The sequence below is a fragment of the Trichosurus vulpecula genome, chromosome 1 (genome assembly GCF_011100635.1).
Source record: "Trichosurus vulpecula isolate mTriVul1 chromosome 1, mTriVul1.pri, whole genome shotgun sequence".
In the NCBI taxonomy this organism is placed as follows: Eukaryota; Metazoa; Chordata; class Mammalia; order Diprotodontia; family Phalangeridae; genus Trichosurus; species Trichosurus vulpecula.
In genome coordinates, this window is record NC_050573.1 from 33870299 (window position 1) to 33888518 (window position 18220).

Below are 18220 nucleotides of genomic sequence, written 5' to 3' on the forward strand. Positions count from 1 at the left end.
ATCCACTATGATCTATCTTATAGTCCCCTGCCTCTGTAAAGATTGAAAAGAGAAGTATATTTCTTTTTGGGGGCCAATCTTGGTGATAATCTCATTCAGTTAAAATTTGTTTAAAATTGATACCTTTTGTTTTGACGTCACTTGCCTTTTCCAATGTTTCCATCCTCTCTTCCTTTCCTCATAACAAAGGATGAAATGGAGGTGGCAGTGAGAGGATGGTAGCAGGGGAGCATGGAGAAATTAAACAAAATTAACCAATATAAGGAAAAAGCTTGACAACATTGGCGACATCTGTAGTTTCATACTTCTAGACCTCTACAAAGTGGCAAGTGGGACATAAGGGAGGTTTCTTCTCATCTCTCTTATTAGGAGCTAATCTTCATCATTCTCATTTTGCATTTCATTTTTACTTGCTTTTTGCTTAGATTTAATTTTAGTCTTTTCAATGAATAAAATAAGAATTTTCTCCTCCCCATTTCCCTTCCCTCACCTCATGGGGGGGAAAAAAAAGGAAAAACAAAACTCTTGTAACAAATACAAATAGTCAAGCAAAACAAATTCCTGCACTGGCTATTTCCAAAAAATACACGTCTCGACAGTTTTCATTCTCGGGCTGTCACCTCTCTGTCAGAGTTGCTTGCAGTTCTTAAGTCTTTCAAAGTTATTTGTCTTTACAGTATTATTGTTGTATAAGTTGTTTTCCTGGTTCTGTTCATTTCACTTTGTATCAGTACATATGAGTCTCCCCATTGTTCTCTGAAACAATCCCTTAATCATTTAATAATAACAACAGTAATGATGATGATGATGACGATGATGGTGGTAACAGCTAAACTTCATATAGACAAGCACTGTGCTAAGTGCTTTACAAATGTAATCTTCTTTGATAGGTGAGATAATTATTATCACAGTTACAATATACATAATTTATAATTATCATAATACAATAATATTTTCTTACACACATGTACTGTAATTTGTCCAGTCACTCTTCAGTTGAGGGGCATTCCCTTATTTCTAGTACTTTGCCACCAGACAAAGAGTTACTCTGCTTTTGTACCTGTGGGTTCTGTTCTTCCTTGATCTCTTTCGTGTATAGGCCTCATATTTCTGGGTTAGAGGGTATACAGAGTTTAGTAACTTTAGGGGCATAGTTCCAAATTGCTTTACAGAATGACTCAACCAACTGACAGCTCGAGTAACTGCATTAGAGTATAGTTTTCTTGTAGCCTCTCCAGGATTTGTTATTTCCCTCTTCTTGTTAACCTTGTTCATCTGATGGTTGCTACATTTCTCTAATTAGTAATTTGGAGCATTTTTAGTATAGTTATTTTAAAATAAATTTTTATTGATGGTTTTAGGTTTTTTTTTAATATTGCCAAAATTTCCCCCAGTATCCTTTCCCCTCCTCTTTCCCTTCCCAAATAATAACAAAAGATTTTTTAAAAGACAAAATCAACAAAACTGATCAATACATCACAAAAGTCTGAAAATATGTGCACTGTACTATACTTGTGGACCTCTCATCTTTGCTGTGTAGCTTAGCACAGTGCCTGGCACATAGTATGTGCCATATAAGTGCTTATTGCCTTTCCTTCTTCCCTAAGGGTTGATGATGTCTTCTTTTTCTTCTTGGGAGCCTTGCTTGTTTGTAATTTTATACCATTGACTTAAGATTTTTTGTGTGTTGGATCTTTGTCTTTACGTTGTTGGGGTCATCGTGTGTGTGTGTGTGTGTGTGTGTGTGTGTGTGTGTGTGTGTGTGTGTATGTATATGCACACGCACACATAGTTTTGTCTCTGCTCGTTATGCATTAGTTTGTGTAGCTCTTTTCCGTGTTTTTGTATTCATCATATTCATCATTTTTTACAGCACAGTAATCTTGCATTGCATTTATGTAACATAGTTTGTTTTGCCATTCCTCAGTTTTGGGGCAAGCATTCACTTTTTGGTTTCAGTTCTTTGCTGTCATAAAAAATACTGCTTTAAATATTTGGTGTATACAGGTGCTTTGTTCCTAGTAATGACTCTCTTGGGGTGTTAGCCATTGAATCTCTTGAGTGAATTTATTCCTTCTCAACTTCTCCAGCACATTGCCCTCTTCATCATTCCCAAACTCACTGTCCATCTTGCCTTGTCTACTGGCTGCTTCCCTGCTGTCTCCAAACATGTACAATCTCACCATACTCAAAAATCCATCACTTGATCCATCTATCCCCACTAGCTGTGGTCCCATATATCTTTTGCTTTTGGCTAAACTCCTTGAGATAAACTTGGAAAGCTAAGTGAAATATTAAAATTCATTGGGAAGAAAAATAGCTCTCAAATCTCAAGGGTAATTTTTAAAAAGTAGGAAGGAAGGTGCAGTAGCACTTTTAGACCTCGAATTATACTATAAAAGCAGCAGTCATTAAAACTTACTAGTTAAAAAAGGCAAAAGAGAGCAGTGGAACAGACTAGATAAGGGAGAGTTAGAAAAAATTGAACTGAATAACTCATTCATAAATCTGAAGACCCAAATTATTTACAGACAGGAATTTCTTGGAAAACTGGAGAGCAGTTTGGCAGAAATTAAGTCTTTTTAGGTCAATACACCACATGCCACAATAAGCTAAAAATGAATACTAGACCTTGATATTAAGAGGTAATACCATCTTCAAAAATGAAAGAACCAGATTAGAGACATTTCAGTAGTTGAGGTTGGGGAGAAAAATTCTTAGCCGAGCCAGGAATAGACTCAGTCTTAAAAGCTAAAAATAGATAATTTAGATTATGTGAAGTTGAAAAACTTTTGTACAAACAGAATTAATGCAAGTGTGTTAAGATAATGGAAGCCTTCAGGTTTGTTTTTTTTTTAAAAGAACTCTTTGCCTTAAAACCTTTATGAAGGAATAAACATATCCCCGTATTGGACTTTGGGAAGCAGATTTAAGAAATTGATTGTTAGCTCGCCGTAGCAAATCAACAAGTCAGCCATTTGCAGAATCAGTTGATGAGTCAATGAACAATTATCAGTCACCTACACTAGTAGTGAGGGTGCACTATAATGAATGGAAACATCTCCACTCTAAAGGAGCCTATAGGGGAGATAATATGTGTATATATGTGTGTGTGTGGGTCAAAGTATGTATTGTACATATGGAATGGTTAGAATGCTGGGCTTGGAGTCAGGAAGACCTGAGTTCAGATTCCTCTGCAGAGTTTACCAACTGTGTGAGGAGAGAGGGTGCTTTAGTAGGCTTCTTCCTGTAGAAGGTAGTGTTTGAATTTTTATTGAAAGAAAGGGGGAGGAATTCTAAAGAGGCAGGGGGAGGTGGGAGTAACTGAAGTTTTTGAATTTGTATGTGTGGGTAGCTTATATGATCAGGTCTGTGCTTAAGGAAAAGTTACTTTGGCTACTCTATGAAAGATAGACTAGAATGGGGAAAGATTTGAGAAAAGGAGATCAATTTGGAGGCTTTTGTAATACTCTAGACTAGGGGTGGGGAACCTGCCACCTCCAGGCCACATGTGGCCCTCCAGGTCCTCAAGTTCAGTCCTGTGATTGAATCTAAACGTCACAGAACAAATCCCCTTTAAATAAAAGGATTTGTTCTGTAAAACTTGAACTCAAAGGGCCGCAGATTCTTTACCCCTGCTCTAGATGAAGGAGCATGCTAGAATTAAGATTATGACTATGCAAGTGGAGAAAAGAGGTTGACTGCAAGAATTACTGTGTAGGTCTAATGACCTGGCACCTCTGTCAGTGACCCTTTCCTTAGCCACTGACACTCTGCCTACAGTAGACTCATTCCTCAACACTTAGCAGAACCCCCTTACACTCTCCCTAACCGAGTGATTCAGACTCCATAAATACTGATGTACAAGTCCTCTTTACCCTTCCCTGGTGCCTGTTTCCTTACTCCCCCTTCCCTCCACTCCCCATGGCCTGCATCTGCCTGCCACTTGTACTCCTTCAATCTTATGACCCTGAAACTTGGCTTCTTTCTCTTGGTGACATTTCTTCTCTGACTGCCTTTCAGGCCTTGGCTACCCTTTTTCTTGTACTCTCTTCATTACTGGTTGTGGTAAAGCAATCACACTATTCCCTGCTCCCCATCGCCACTTGGAGACTTTGCCTCTACCACTGTCACTCAGGAACCTCTTGTGCTTCGAGGCTCACTCTTTACAACTTTTTCACCCAGTCTGTCCTTTTGTATGTTTCCTTTCTCAGTGAGTTCAGTGCTTGGCTCATAGACTTTACTCCAACTAGTAAGATGTGTTAGCACACGTATTGACATTCCCTCAAATCGCCTGACTTCCAGTTTCTCTGTCTAATCAGTTCTCATGACCTACTCTACCTATTATTATAGAGGAATAAAAAATGGTCATTTCAATTTTTGATCTTTACATCATCATCTGCAAGTGTTCTACCTCCTCCCTGTCTGATTGCCCCTTTTCAGCCTCCTTTGTTGGATTTTCATCCATCTTGCACCTGCTAACTGTGGGTTCTGTCTTGTGCCCTCTTCTCACCTTCTTATGTCATATTTTGCTCTTACCAGTCCCCATGGATTCAGCGATTATATCTGTGCTGATGACTTATATCTGTGTATCCAACCTTAATCTCTCTGTTGACCTCTGGTCTTGCATCTCCAGCCATCTGTTAAGACATCTTGAATTGGATGTCCTATAGATATCTTAGACTTAAAGTATCCAAAAGTGACCTCCCCATCCTCTGCTCTTCCTTACTTTGCTATTCCTGAGGAGAGTACCAGTATCCTCCCAGTTAGCCTGATTCAGAATTCGAGTGTCCCTCTCGACTCCTCAGTCTGCTATTTTCTGTATCCTGTCTACTGCCAAATAATGTTTCTGCCTAGATTCACATTGCTCTTATGCCCCTGCTCCCGCCTTTCCTCTGACAACTATTCACTATCCTGGTACTTACGTGGACTATTATAATAACCTTCTGGTTGCTCTCTGCCTCAAATTTCTACCCACCACAGTCAGTTCTCCACTTAGCTATCAAATTGATCTTCGTAAAGTGAAAGTGTGACACATCTCACACACTCACCTGTGTGTTCATGTACAGTCCCATTCAGTTAGAATCGGTTAGATGATGTAGCGAATAGAGCTTAGGACTTGGATTCCTGCCTCAGATACGTACTAGTTGTGTGACCTTGGGCAAGTCACTTAACCTCTGCCTTAGTTTCCTCATCTAAAGTAGGAATACTGAGAGAGGTAATGGGGTTAATCACATTTGCTTCCCAGAATGGTTGTGAGGATCCATTGAGACAGTATTTATAGAGCAACCTTTGCAAACTTTAAAGAGCTAAATAAATGCTTGCTATTAATCAAATCCTAAATCAAATTCCCTAATGCCTTCGGAATCAAATGTAAAATCTTGTTTGGTATTCAGAGCCCCTCATAACTTGGCTCTCTGCTGCCTTTCTAGTCTTCTCACACCTTACTCCAATCTCTCTCATGTGCCCTCCACTCTCTTAGAATCCAATCATTCTGGCTTTCTTGTTTTTCTTTGAAGATGATGTTCTGTCTTCAGACTCTGTGTGTCTTCCTTGACTGTTCCCCATGCTCTCCCTCCCTCTTTATCTCTGGCTTCTGGTTTCGCTGAATTCATTGAAGTCCTAGCTAAAATCCCATCTCCTACAATAAAAAAGTCTTTCCTGATTCCCTTAGTTTGAGTAGCTCCAGCTTATCTCGTTTATGTCGTGTTTGCACATTGCTATTGGTATGTTTTCCCTGCTAGCCTGTGAGATCTTCTTGAGAAGGAGGGACTGGTTTTTTGTCTTTCTTTGTATTCCAACACAATGTCTGGCACATAATAGACTCTTAATAAATAAATGCTTGTTGGCTTGACTTTCAGTCTGTTTTCCTTATCCCTCAGTTTTCCCTTATTGAAAACAAAAGGTTTTAACTTAACTGGTATTCTGTAACCTCTCTTGTAAGCATGTATTTTATCTTCCTATAACTTAACTCTGACTGGATTATTAAACATTTTCAATTTCTAATTTCTTTGTAGCATATTGCATTTTTAACACATATTAAATCTTTTCAGGGGCCGAAGCAGTGGCAAAGGACTTCCTCCATCAACAGTAAGTAAATATTAGCATTTTAATTTGCTTTAGGAAACAAATTAACTAAAAATTAAATTTCATTGACTTTTAAGTTATAAACTATTAGTGAAAAGAAAAATAAACATAGTCACATCAATCTCACATTTTGCAATTCAGATAAATGTAGATCTAATTAGTGATTATATTTTAAAATTTATGGTGTCATTTGTCTAACATCATCTGAGAATATAGTACTTGGATCCATAAAATAGAGAATATCTTTATAATCCTTTGCTTAAGCTAGACAAATTTAGATTAATAATCCAAGTAGATAGGAAAAATCAGGAGTAGATATGGGGAAAAACAATCTGTCAGCTGAAATTGTAGTATTTTGAACTCATTCTGGTTTATAAATGCATGCCTTCTTTCTACAGTAAACTCATCTCTTTCCCCCTTTTATCTTTTTTCATCGAAAAGGGCCTTCTGGTCACAGATTTTGTCAATTTTAGGGTGGCCTCAATATGATTAAGTGAGATGTCTCAAATAGTAATAAATTTACCTTTGTTTTTAACAAGGACAGATTGTCACTATGAGAAAATATTAACACTGTTTAATGGGGTAGGAGTTGATTCAGACTTTGGATTTCTTTTTGGTTCAGGAGATGGTTGCTTTGAGAGAAATGAGGATAAAGAGGGTAAAGTCAAAGTTCAAAAAGTAATTGTTCTTTTTATCCTATGTATTTTTCATGTGATCGTTATCTAACACTAAAATTCATTTGTTCAAATTGTGAATGTGTGAGCTTCAATAATTCTTTAATAATGCAAGAACCTTGATTTTAATTTCTAATCTAAGTAAAATTTTCTGAGCTTTATTAAGATGGGTAAAAGTAAACAGATATATCTTTCTAATCATTCTTTTTGCATTCCAGATTTCATTTGATGGCATCTATGCGAATATGAGAATGGTTCATATACTTACATCAGTTGTTGTAAGTTTTCACAGTATTTCTTAAAATTGTGTTTTTGGTGGTATAATGCAAGTACATTGAATTTTGAAATTACAATGTATGTGAAAAGATCCTTGAAACCATTGCTTCATCTAGGTCTTTAAGGGAAAGTAATAGTGGTGTTTATCAAGGCAGTTTGAAAGCAAATTAGATTAGAAGTACTATGTATAGCACAGTGTAAAATATTCTATTCCTGATGTCTTTTACAAGGGCCGGCATTTGGTGTTCTTCACAGTGGTTCACACTCTCCAATCCCTTATATTGCCAGATTAAAATAAATTTAAATTGAAAATATTTGTACAGACTACTTAAACTGAGAAATATGCTCCCAACTTATATTTAGATAAATATATTCTTTATATCTGAATCATTCAGTAGATCCACAGATGCTCTTCCCCCCCGTATCTTATCAAAGTCCTTTATTAACATAGATTTTAATTACCTCTTTTGTAACATGCAAACTAGATAAAAGTCATGCTTTATGATTTTATCGATATCTTATTTGATTTTTTTATTTTTTTTAGGGATCCAAATGTGAAGTACAAGTGAAAAATGGAGGTGTATATGAAGGAGTTTTTAAAACATATAGTCCTAAGGTAATGGAAAAAACCTATTTTTCTATTTTGTTAGTTTTTTTCAGACGCTGTAATTTCTAAACTCTTGTGCATTCACAGTGTTGCTACTTAATTAACATATAATTAAGATTCCTGAATTTAGTATGTTATAGTTTTGACCTTTGATCTTTCTGGGGCAAAGAGGTAGCATTGGATCAGAGTCCTGGACTTGATGTCAGGAAGAGCTGAGTTCTTGCCTCAGACACTTCATAGCCATGTGACCCTGGACATGGCACTTTTAACATATCTGTAGATATAATAAGTAATAGGGTCTGCCTCATGGTGTTGTTTTGAGGATCAAATAAGATAATACCTAAAGTGCTTTATGAAACCTAAAGTGTTGCTAGCTGATACCTAAACTAGGGAGAGATTAATCAAAGAAAACTAAAACTATAGACCAATATCTCATGAATATTATTGTGAAAATATTCAGTAAAATATTAGCAACGGGTCTAAACAATTAAGTGATTATTCCCTTTGATCAGGTAGAATTTATACCAACAATGTGGGCATTATTCAGTATTTGGAAAAGTATAAATATAATTGACCCTGATCACCCCCACTCTCCCCCCAAAAGTCAGAATTATAACAATAGATGTTTTTTTTTTCACCAACTTTAAAAACTTGGTCATTACCAGAATGAATAAATCTTTCCTTAAAATGATAAATATTATTTATCAGAAACTGAGAGCTAGTATTATCCGCATTGAAAAAGCATTAGAATACTCTAATTAAAGATCAGAGGCAAAGCATGGATGGTTATCCCCTATCATTACTGTTACTTAATGTTCTAGAAAATTCTAGGTATAACAATATTAGCAACAATAGCTTTAATGATAACTAACATTTACATAATATTTATTGTTTACAAGGCACTGTGCTAAGCACTTTATAGATATCTCACAACCCTGGGAGGTAGGTAATGTTAGTATCCCCATTTTATAGGTGAGGAAGCTGAGGCAGACGGGTAAAATGACTCAGGGCCACAGAGCCAGAAGTGTCTCTGAGGCAAGATTTAAACTCAAGTCTTCCTGACTCCGGGCCCAGTGCTTTATCTACTGCACTACCCAGCTGCCTCAGTAAGCAAGAAAATACAATTGAGGGTCTCTGCATAGGCAGAGAGAAAACAAAATTATTACTGTTTGCAGGTATAATGGTTTAGCTACAGAGTACTAAAGAGTCAACTACAGATTTAATGGAAACAGTAACATCTATAAAGTAGTTGGCTGCAAGCTCACACACATAAGCTTTGATAAGCTTATCTTGAAGAGATAGAAAAAGGCCTGCCATTTAGAGTACTTGAATGTATAATGGAGCTGGGAAGACAACTACAGGGCATTTTGTACAGAAGTACAGGAAGGCTTGAACAACTAGAGTGATATCAACTGATCATGATTGAGCTATGTCACTATGATAAAAATGGTGATAAGTATGCAAAGCAACATAGACTACCTTGGAGTTAATTATAAATCTACACAGAATAACAAAATTTAAGAATCAAGACTCTCAAGAGAAATAATAGTTTTTTTTAAAGGAATAGAATGGTCCTAGTAATACTAGATTTCAAATTGTACTGTAAAGTAGTAATCATTAAAACAGTTTGGTCCTGGTAAAGTCGGTCAGATGAAGCAATCCAGTTGAATAGTAATGTGTTGGAAGGTAAAGATTTTGTTTGATGAAGATTGCTGAGAAAACTGAAAAGTCATCCAGCAGAAACTAGGTTTAGCTTAGAACCATTTACTGAGCATACACAATACACTCCAGGTATATTCATGTCCTAAACATAGAGGGTCATATCATTTAGAAATTGTACAAAAAAGGAAGAGACTTATTTTTCATATTTATTCTCACCTGAACAATGATAAAGATAGTCATAACAGATAAAATATATAATTCAGATTACATATAATTGAAAAGCTTTTACACAGCAAAATAGAAGCAATTAGATCCAGAAACATAACAGTTTAGAGGAAATCTGGTTCCCCCATCTCTTAAAAGTTCTAAGTTACATAAAAAATTAAGAGAAATGCATTAAGAACCATTTCAAATAGGTTCATGGTCATGAACATGAACAACTAGTTCTCAAACGAATAAATGCATGCTATCGGTGGGCAGCTGGATAAGAGTGCTGAGCCTGGAGTTGGGAAGGTTCATGTTCCTGAGTTCAAATCTGGCATCAGACACTTACTAGCTGCGTGACCCTGGGCGAGTCATTCAACCCTGTTTGCCTCAGTTTCTTCATCTGTAAAGTGAGCTAGAGAAGGAAATGGCAAACCACTTCAGGATCTCTCCCAAGAAAACCCCAACTGAGGTCACAAAGAGTTGGAAGTGACTGAAAAGTGTCTGAACAGTCAACAATTTGGTGGGACAAAGCTGAATTTATAATGGTGAATGTTGAAATGGGCAAGATGTTTTTGTTCATAAGTATGTACTTCACCAAACAGTTGAAAAAGGAGGCAAGCACAAGACCAAACCTAATCTTGGGATGTTCTAGACAAGAAACAAGAGTCTAGAATTCTCTTGCACAGATGCCAGCCAAGTCAAAATCTGTTACCACTCAGTATGTTACTATGTGCCAAGCACTGTGCTAAGTGCTGGGATTCAAAGAAAGGTAAAGTCGGTCTGTGTCTTTGTGGAGCTCACAATCTAACATAATCTTCTTGGAAAGATGGGACACTTAAGAAATCCAAGAAGTTTGTCCCTGTAACTAAAACTAATAAGAGAGAAAGGACAGACTTGATGCATATCTCAAAAGAAAGCTACCAGTGAGTAATAGGATTATCTCTTCCATGTTGCAACTTTCCCCATCGAGGTTTCAATGTATTGCAGGTTGGCATAAGAAATAAAATGGGAATTTTGGGGGCGTTTTGTGGAAGCTGCAGATGATACCTGAAGGCCTGCAGGCGAGACAAAAGTTTAGAAACTCAGAAATGCATAAAATGTATGTATAGTATCAACCCAAATTTAATAGTAAGGTCCTATAAATACCCCAAGGAAAAAAAAAAGAAATTTAGACTTCTTCTCTGTTATGAAGGGAGGGCCAAAAATTTTTATGCAGATTTTCCAGATCACAGGGGCACTGAGCTCCTAACTCTTGTGATGTGGAAGGGTTAACTAGTTGCCTGTTGCCTTAGATTTTCCTGTCTTTTCTTTTTTAACATGTACCATTAACTATCCTGTTTAAGTTGGTTTTATCAACTGGAGGATTTCAATCATAAATGACTGTCAAAAATTTTTTTTTCTCACAGTCCTAATAAATGAATTATATTAATTAGTTAAGCTTAAAAGAACATGATTATGTTTACTATGTCTTAAGTGCAGCCAGGGTTACCACACTTTTTTATTTTAAAAGATTTGGTTAGGTTTAGCATTCAGTTTAGTTGGTTGTCCATCCTTTATTAAAACTAAGGCACTTTTCTTCACCTCAGTATCTTGGAAGATTTTTTTTTTGGAGATCTATTTTAGCATGATTAATGTATTAAATAATGGGAAATCCTGCTTAGTAGTTTTGTATGCTTTAACCTGTGGTGTGTTTTGAAAAAAAGTTGCCCTTATTGCGGGAAAATTGCAGGTGATAGCCTTCGTGCCTCAGGTATTTTCAAAGGGAAAGCTGAAAGAGGTCCCCTGAATTCAAACAAAAGTGGGCATTTCCAGTTTAAAATTCCCTAATTTTACGCTTGTTGAACAGTCTAATTACAATTCTTTGATTAAAATATTGCATTTCATTTTGATTTAGTGTAACATTTTTGAGTAAAGGGTATTATCACATTTTATATTGTGAGTAATCTTTGCATGTCAAATACTCAAGAATTCTGGTTGGTTAAGGTGCACATAAGAGTTCAGTTGTATAGATGGCTTTCTGTTGTGTTGTTAAATATCTAGTTTAAGCTAAATTGTGTCTCAGAATTTGCTTCAAAAATCTATTTAAGTTTGTAAAAGATGTGAAGGTACATCTTCAGCACAAATCTGGACTAAAGCTATAGAACCAACCATTCATGCTCATATATGACCAATATGTTGATCTGTCTTACTTGGCTACACACACAGACACACACACAGACACACACACGCGTGCACGCACACACACACAAAACGTGTGTGTGTATATATACACACACATGTAAACATATATATTGTTATGAGGGAGATGGAATGTGAAGAATAAAGAAGTTTTATCTTATGTATGTATTTAAAACCCTAAAATTCTTTATGTGGCAGGATTTCAGTTTCTGGTATGGTTTTCTGTTCTAGTCTTTGTGTTTTGAAGTATTTATGAATGTTGGTGACTGAAAAATTCACTATGGTAAAAAACAACAGGAATGATCTCTAATACAGTGACAGTGGTTGACTGAGTGTAAGATGCAACTAAGACACTGGCTTCTTTATGAAGCCTTTCCTATTCCTCCACACTACCTCTCCTCTTCTAGTGTCTTTCCCAGACTACCTTTAATTTAATACTCTGTATGTATTTGTATTTATTCACTTAATTTTTATGCTCTACATAATTTTATGTATACCTCTCTCCCATTAGAATGTAAGCTCATTACAAGTAGGGATTATTTCATTTTTTGTACAGTTCTTGTGACCTCTAGGACCTAGTACAATGCCTAGCACCCAGTAGATACTTGACATGCTTATTTGTTTAATTATTCACCTATAGTTGGCAACCTCTTTAATCAGAGCAAAGCTATTTCAGCATTGATGACTTTATTTCTCTCCCCCAGAGAGGTAGGATTGTCATATTGGAAATAAGGTTTGAGTTGTTGTCAGAAGGTCTGGATTTAAGTGTTTATTGACTCTTAAAGTAATTGTGGGACTTGAGGCAAGTCTTACCTGGGCTTCAGTTTCTTCCACTGCAAAATGGGGAAAGAGTTCCATGTTGTAGGTTACCTTACACAGTTTTCTTGAGAGCTTTTGTGAATGTTTTTTTTTTAAGGTATAAATTGCTTTATAGATGTGAGATAAGTTTTTCACTCACTGTATGATTTTCTTCTGGTCTTATTGAGGTGGTAACAGGAATAAGAATGCTAATTTTTAAAAAATATTTTTAAATATTTAAAACTTTTTTAAATATTTAAAACTAGTTGATAGATTTTGGGGGGGGGAGGGGAAGGAGGCTTTTTTCTTTTAAATGGTAGCATGGAGGTGTTGAGCCAGTAGATCAGACCATTGACATAGGCTAGGGAATATGATTTTTCATGTACTGTTGAGACAAGTTAATTGAGGCCAATCACCCCACACCTCCACCCTCCTCCCCACCTTGGCAAAGTGCTTAGTATTGTAAAATCTTTCTGTAATTTGATTTTTAACAGATATTTTAATACCTCCCTATTTTCAATTTTAGTGTGATTTAGTGCTTGATGCTGCTCATAAGAAAACCACAGACTCCAGCCCTGGGCCAAAGCGTGAAGATATCGTGGAGAGGATTTTGTTCAAGTGTTCAGACTTTGTTGTGGTACAGTTCAAAGACATGGATTCCAATTATGCCAGAAGAGGTAGGTTTAAGTTGGTGCAAATAGCAGCACATTACTGAGTAGGCTTATTAAATTGGTTAATTGTTGTATATTTATAATTTATTTTCACCAATTTGATTTTCACTAATTTGACTTAGAAAAATGACTTTTATAAAATTTTAAGTAGACAAAATGTACATTTTAATCAGTCTTGGTAGAAAATACATTGAAACACCTGTATCTTAACTGATTTCAATTAAAAGGTAATTTTTTTTTTGATTTGCATTTTTATTGTACTTTTGAGGTTTCTTAAAGTATGATATCCTTTACTTTCTTCATGTTTTAGAGCTTGCCATGGCTCATTTAATTTAACAGTACACATACTTAAAAGGTTTGGAGAAATCAATTGATGTAGGCAGGGAGATTGATAGAGAAGAGCTAGCACCTTGTGTCCTAGTCTTAGCAGGGGATAAGCAAGTTGGGTCAGCAGATGACCAGGCTCCCAAGTAAGCAGTAAAGAATATACTGCCAATCAAAAAGGGAATGTAGGCTTATGGAAATTGAGTTCGACACCATTGTCCATTGAGAATGTGGGAATTTGTGGTTTATTATAATAAATAGAGAACATATTCTTCCCGGCTCAGTAGCCTTAGTAATGCAGAGAAAAGATTCCAAAGGCAACTGTCAGGTATTGGTTCTTAAGTTGTTATTTTTTTTTTGTACTTGAAAAATAAATAAACTTTATTATTGTTTGCTAAAACTAACACGTAACTTGTAGTTTGACTCGAACTATAGTTATTTATATATGTCTTTACTTTTCCTCTATGGATTGTAAGGTTTTTTTTTTTAACTTTTACAATGTTTTTGTTTTTATTTTTCCTTGAAAAATTCTACAGAATGATGCCCCCAAAACTCACTAGAATGTTTAAGCACTTAAAAAATACTCAAATTTGTAAATTCACAAGGAAGATATGTATTGGTTACAGATTTATACAAATGTATCTGTCGGTTACAAACTGATTAGTTTATGATGTCATAAACTTCTGCCAAAAAAACTCAGGAAAAAGATTTCCTTCCCTGTTATCTGTCATTATACTATCTTTGCATTCTCAAGTGGGCCGAAATTAGGAAAACAAAAATGAAACAATATCTTTTGAAATCTTGAAATATTTTTAGGGGAAATATTCTTGTTATTTTATTTTTTCTAAACCATTATTTATAACATTTAAAAATTTTTTCTTGATTTCCAAGTTCTCTTTCTCCAAATCCTCCACCTGTTGAGAAGGCAAGCAATATGATATCAATTATACATCTAAAACAGGACCGTCCAACCTTAGGTTTTTATTGAAACAATAGACAACATATTTGATTTGCCATTTTAGTGAGAGCTCTGTGGTAGTTGGGTGTCATTTACTAAAGCTTTTGTGTAAATTTCTATGCTTGTAGGCGGGCTGCATAAATAGCACTGTAGGCTGCATGCAGCCTGTAGGCCAAATTTTGGACAGCCCTGATCTAAAATATATTTCCATTTTAGCTGTGTTGCAAAAAAAAAAAAAAAAGGGGGGGGCAAGAAAAATAAAGAAAAAAAATGTCAATTTGTATTCAGAGTCCATCAATTCTCTAGATAGCATTTTTCATCATGAATCCTTCAGAATTGTTTTGGATCGTTGTATTAATCAAAGTAGCTAAGTCTTTCACATTTGATCATTGTTACAATATTGCTATTACTGTGTACAATGATCTCCTGGTTCTGCTCATTCATTTTGTAATAGTTCATGAGCCTTCCCAGGTTTTCCTGAAGCTGGCTCCCTCATCATTTCTTAGAGCATAATACTATTCCATCAGAATCGTAGATGACTTATTCAGCCATTCTCCAATTGATGAGCATCCCATCAGCTTCCAGTTTTTGCCACCACAAAAAGAGCTGTTGTAAATATTTTTGTACACGTAGGTCCTTTTCCTTTTTTGATATTTTTCGCATACAGACCTAGTAGTAGTGACATTGTTGGGTCAAAGAGTATGCACACTTTTTTCGACATTTGGGCATAGTTCCAAATTGTTTTCTAGAATGGTTGACCAGTTCGCTACTCCACAAACGGTACATTGGTGCCCTGTTTTTCCACATTCCCTCTAGCATTTGTCATTTTCCATCTTTGTCATCTTAGAAAATGTGATGGATATAAGGTGGTACCTCAGTATTGTTAAAATTTGCATCTCTCAAATTATGAGTGATTTAGAACATTTTTCCATGTGGTTTTTTATAGCTTTGATTTCTTCCCGTGAAAACCACCTGTTTGTGTCCTTTAACCATTTGTCAATTTGGGAATGGCTCTTATTTTTTAGAAAGTTGACTCAGTTTCATATGTATTTAAGAAAAGAGGTCTTTATCAGAGAAACAATGTAAAAAAATTTCCCCCCAGTTTTCCTGCTTTTCTTCTATTTTGGCTGCATTGAATTTGTTTGTGCAAAACCTTTTTAATTTCATGTAATCAAAATTATCCATTATGCTTCCTCTGATCCTCTCTATCTTTTATTTAGTCATAAACTCTTCCCCCATTCATAGATCTGATAGGTAAAATTTTCCATGGTCCCCTAATTTGCTTGTGATAGCATCCTTTATGTCTAAATCATGTAACCATTTTGACCTGTCTTGGTATACTGCGTGAGATATTGGTCTGTACTTAGTTTCTGCTAAATTGCTTTCCAATTTTCCCAGAAATTTTTGCCAGATATTGAATTCTTGCATGCAAAGCTTGGATCTTTGGATGGATCATATACTGCTGTGTATTGTGTACCTAATCTGTTACCACTCTATTTCTGAGCCATTAGCAGATTGTTTTGATGATTACTGCTTTGAAATTGTAGTACTCTTGAAGGAAGAGATTATCTTATGCGTACTTTGCACTGCTTAGCTCAGTAGACAATAACTCATTATTGAATTAAACTCATACCAATTTTTGTCTTGTTCTTAATTGGCCACAAAAGAAAAAATGCCTCGGTAATTCAGCCAGTTTATACTGTTCAATGTTTTTTTTTTTTCCCCTTCCAGCATAAATGATGGCTTTTAAAATCCAAAACACTCATTAGGTAGTTCATAATTAAAAAAATAAAAAGTTTGCCAAATGAGCTTTGAATTGTAAGTCAAAAAGAATTACCGGAGATTGTTTACTGCATTGTTGGATGTTAGACTGTTATTAATTCCCAGTGGAGCATAATCTGCCTTGTGCAAGAGACCTTTCCCAGTTCTTCTTAATGTTTGTGCCTTCTCTCTGAAATGGTCTCCAATTTATCTTGAGTTTATCTTGTATGGACATATTTTGTATGTTGTCTGTTCTCATTGCAATGTGAGCTCCTTGAAAGTCAGGAAATAGATTATTATATTATAATCAATAGCAGGCGTTTAATCAAGCATATACTATGTTCTAGGTACAAGGGATGCAAAGACAAAATGATAAACATGGTGGTTGTCTTCTTTAAAGGGAGACAGCATGTATAGTGACAGTTATAGACAAACTAAGTACTAGGAAGAGAAGGCACTAGCAATTAGGGGGGATCAGGAAAGGCTTCAGATAGAGAAAGAGGAGCTTAAGTGGAGGTTTGAAGAAAATTAGAAGCAGAAACAATAGCAGAAAGTTCTAGGAATGGGGGACAACTTGTGCAAAAGTACGGAGATCAAAGAGATCATGTGTGAGTAGACAGCAAGAGAAGGATGTAAGACAAAGTGAACAGTAATTATATGTAACAAAGCTAGTTTGGAACTAAATGGTGATGGGCTTTAAATGCCAAACACCGTTTTTATATTTCATCCTAGAAATAAGAAGGAACCTCTAGAATTTATAGAGTAGGAAACTCAACTGGTCCGACCTGTGCTTTAGAAAACCACTTTGTTATCTGCAAGAAAGGAGAGGAGTGAGGTTTTGTGCAGGGAGACCCTTTGGGTAGCTATTGTCATAGTGAAGAAAAGAGTGGATTGAGGGTCTGGTAGAGAGTGAGGGCTGTGTGAGCAAAGGGGAGAAGGGAAGTGGAGGTAAGATCATGGAGTCTTTTTTTTTTGTGGTAAATATTTTTATTCTCAAGATGCAATATTGACTATTAATACACCTGTAAAAATTAAAATGTTGAATTATGGCCAGTTGTAATTCTGTTATTCCCTAAAAGATGGAGGCGCCAAAAATCCTTTAAGTTGTTTTTAGCAATTATAAAACCTGCAACAGCTTACAGAAACTTGGTCTGTTTGAATAACAATTAAGTCCTGGTATATTATTCACAGAAGTAACACAAAGAATTTTTCAAAATAAATATCACATTTCAGTTTGCTTTCTTAAACTTCTCTTTTGGGGGTCAAGAAGTAAGACCATTCTTAAGATTCAAATACATAATCTACTATAAAAATGAGTAGCATCTCATATAAATTACAACAAAATTCCTAATTTCAAAACACACACCAATACAAAAAATGACTTCTAAATTGATCAGTGCTAAACTTTAGTTTGTAGGACTCTCCAAGTATCTAACTAGATTTTCTAATCAAACCCTATTTACTTTTTAGCTGGTCCTCGGTTCACACAAAATTTTCTCTTACAAGCTTGCTTTTCCCGTATTGGTAAAATAACCTTCCTTTCCTGGATGTAAAACAATAAATCTATCGTTAAGAGGGAGGGGGGGAAAGGGTGCTCTGATTTCTCTTAAAACAAATTCTTTTTAAAAAAAAATATTTATTTAATATTTTTCGTTTTTAGCATTAATTTTCACAAGAGTTTGAATTACAAGTTTTCTCCCCATTTCTACCTTCCCCCCCACTCCAAGATGGCATATATTCTGACTGCCCTGTTCCCCAGTCAACCCTCCTTTCTGTCACCCCACTCCCCCGCATCCCCTTTTCCCTTACTTTCTTGTAGGGCAAGATAGATTTCTGTGCCCCGTTGCCTGTATATCTTTATTTCCTAGTTGCATGCAAAAAGTTTTTTTTTTGAACATCTGCTTTTAAGACTCCCTACCCACCCTCCCTAAGAAGGCAAGCAGTTAACATAGGCCACATGTGTATCATTATGCAAAACCCTTCCACAATACTCATGTTGTGAAAGACTAACTATATT

The 18220-nt window shown here is 35.7% G+C and overlaps 1 protein-coding gene across 13 annotated transcripts in view; it reads left to right on the plus strand.

The window, feature by feature from the left end:
- The window catches only part of ATXN2 (ataxin 2), a 119488-nt gene that overhangs the window by 20507 nt on the left and 80761 nt on the right, over window positions 1-18220 (plus strand). For 10 of the 13 annotated variants that reach the window (XM_036754852.1, XM_036754832.1, XM_036754841.1 and 7 more), the window contains exons 1-4: window positions 6057-6090; window positions 6980-7039; window positions 7582-7653; window positions 13016-13166. In XM_036754852.1, coding sequence (XP_036610747.1) covers window positions 7007-7039; window positions 7582-7653; window positions 13016-13166 — 256 coding nt within the window. In that variant the 5' untranslated portion in view covers window positions 6057-6090; window positions 6980-7006. Of the gene's footprint in view, window positions 1-6053; window positions 6091-6979; window positions 7040-7581; window positions 7654-13015; window positions 13167-18220 lie in introns of those variants that run through there. The other 3 variants (XM_036754883.1, XM_036754900.1, XM_036754910.1) reach the window with 1 other exon arrangement.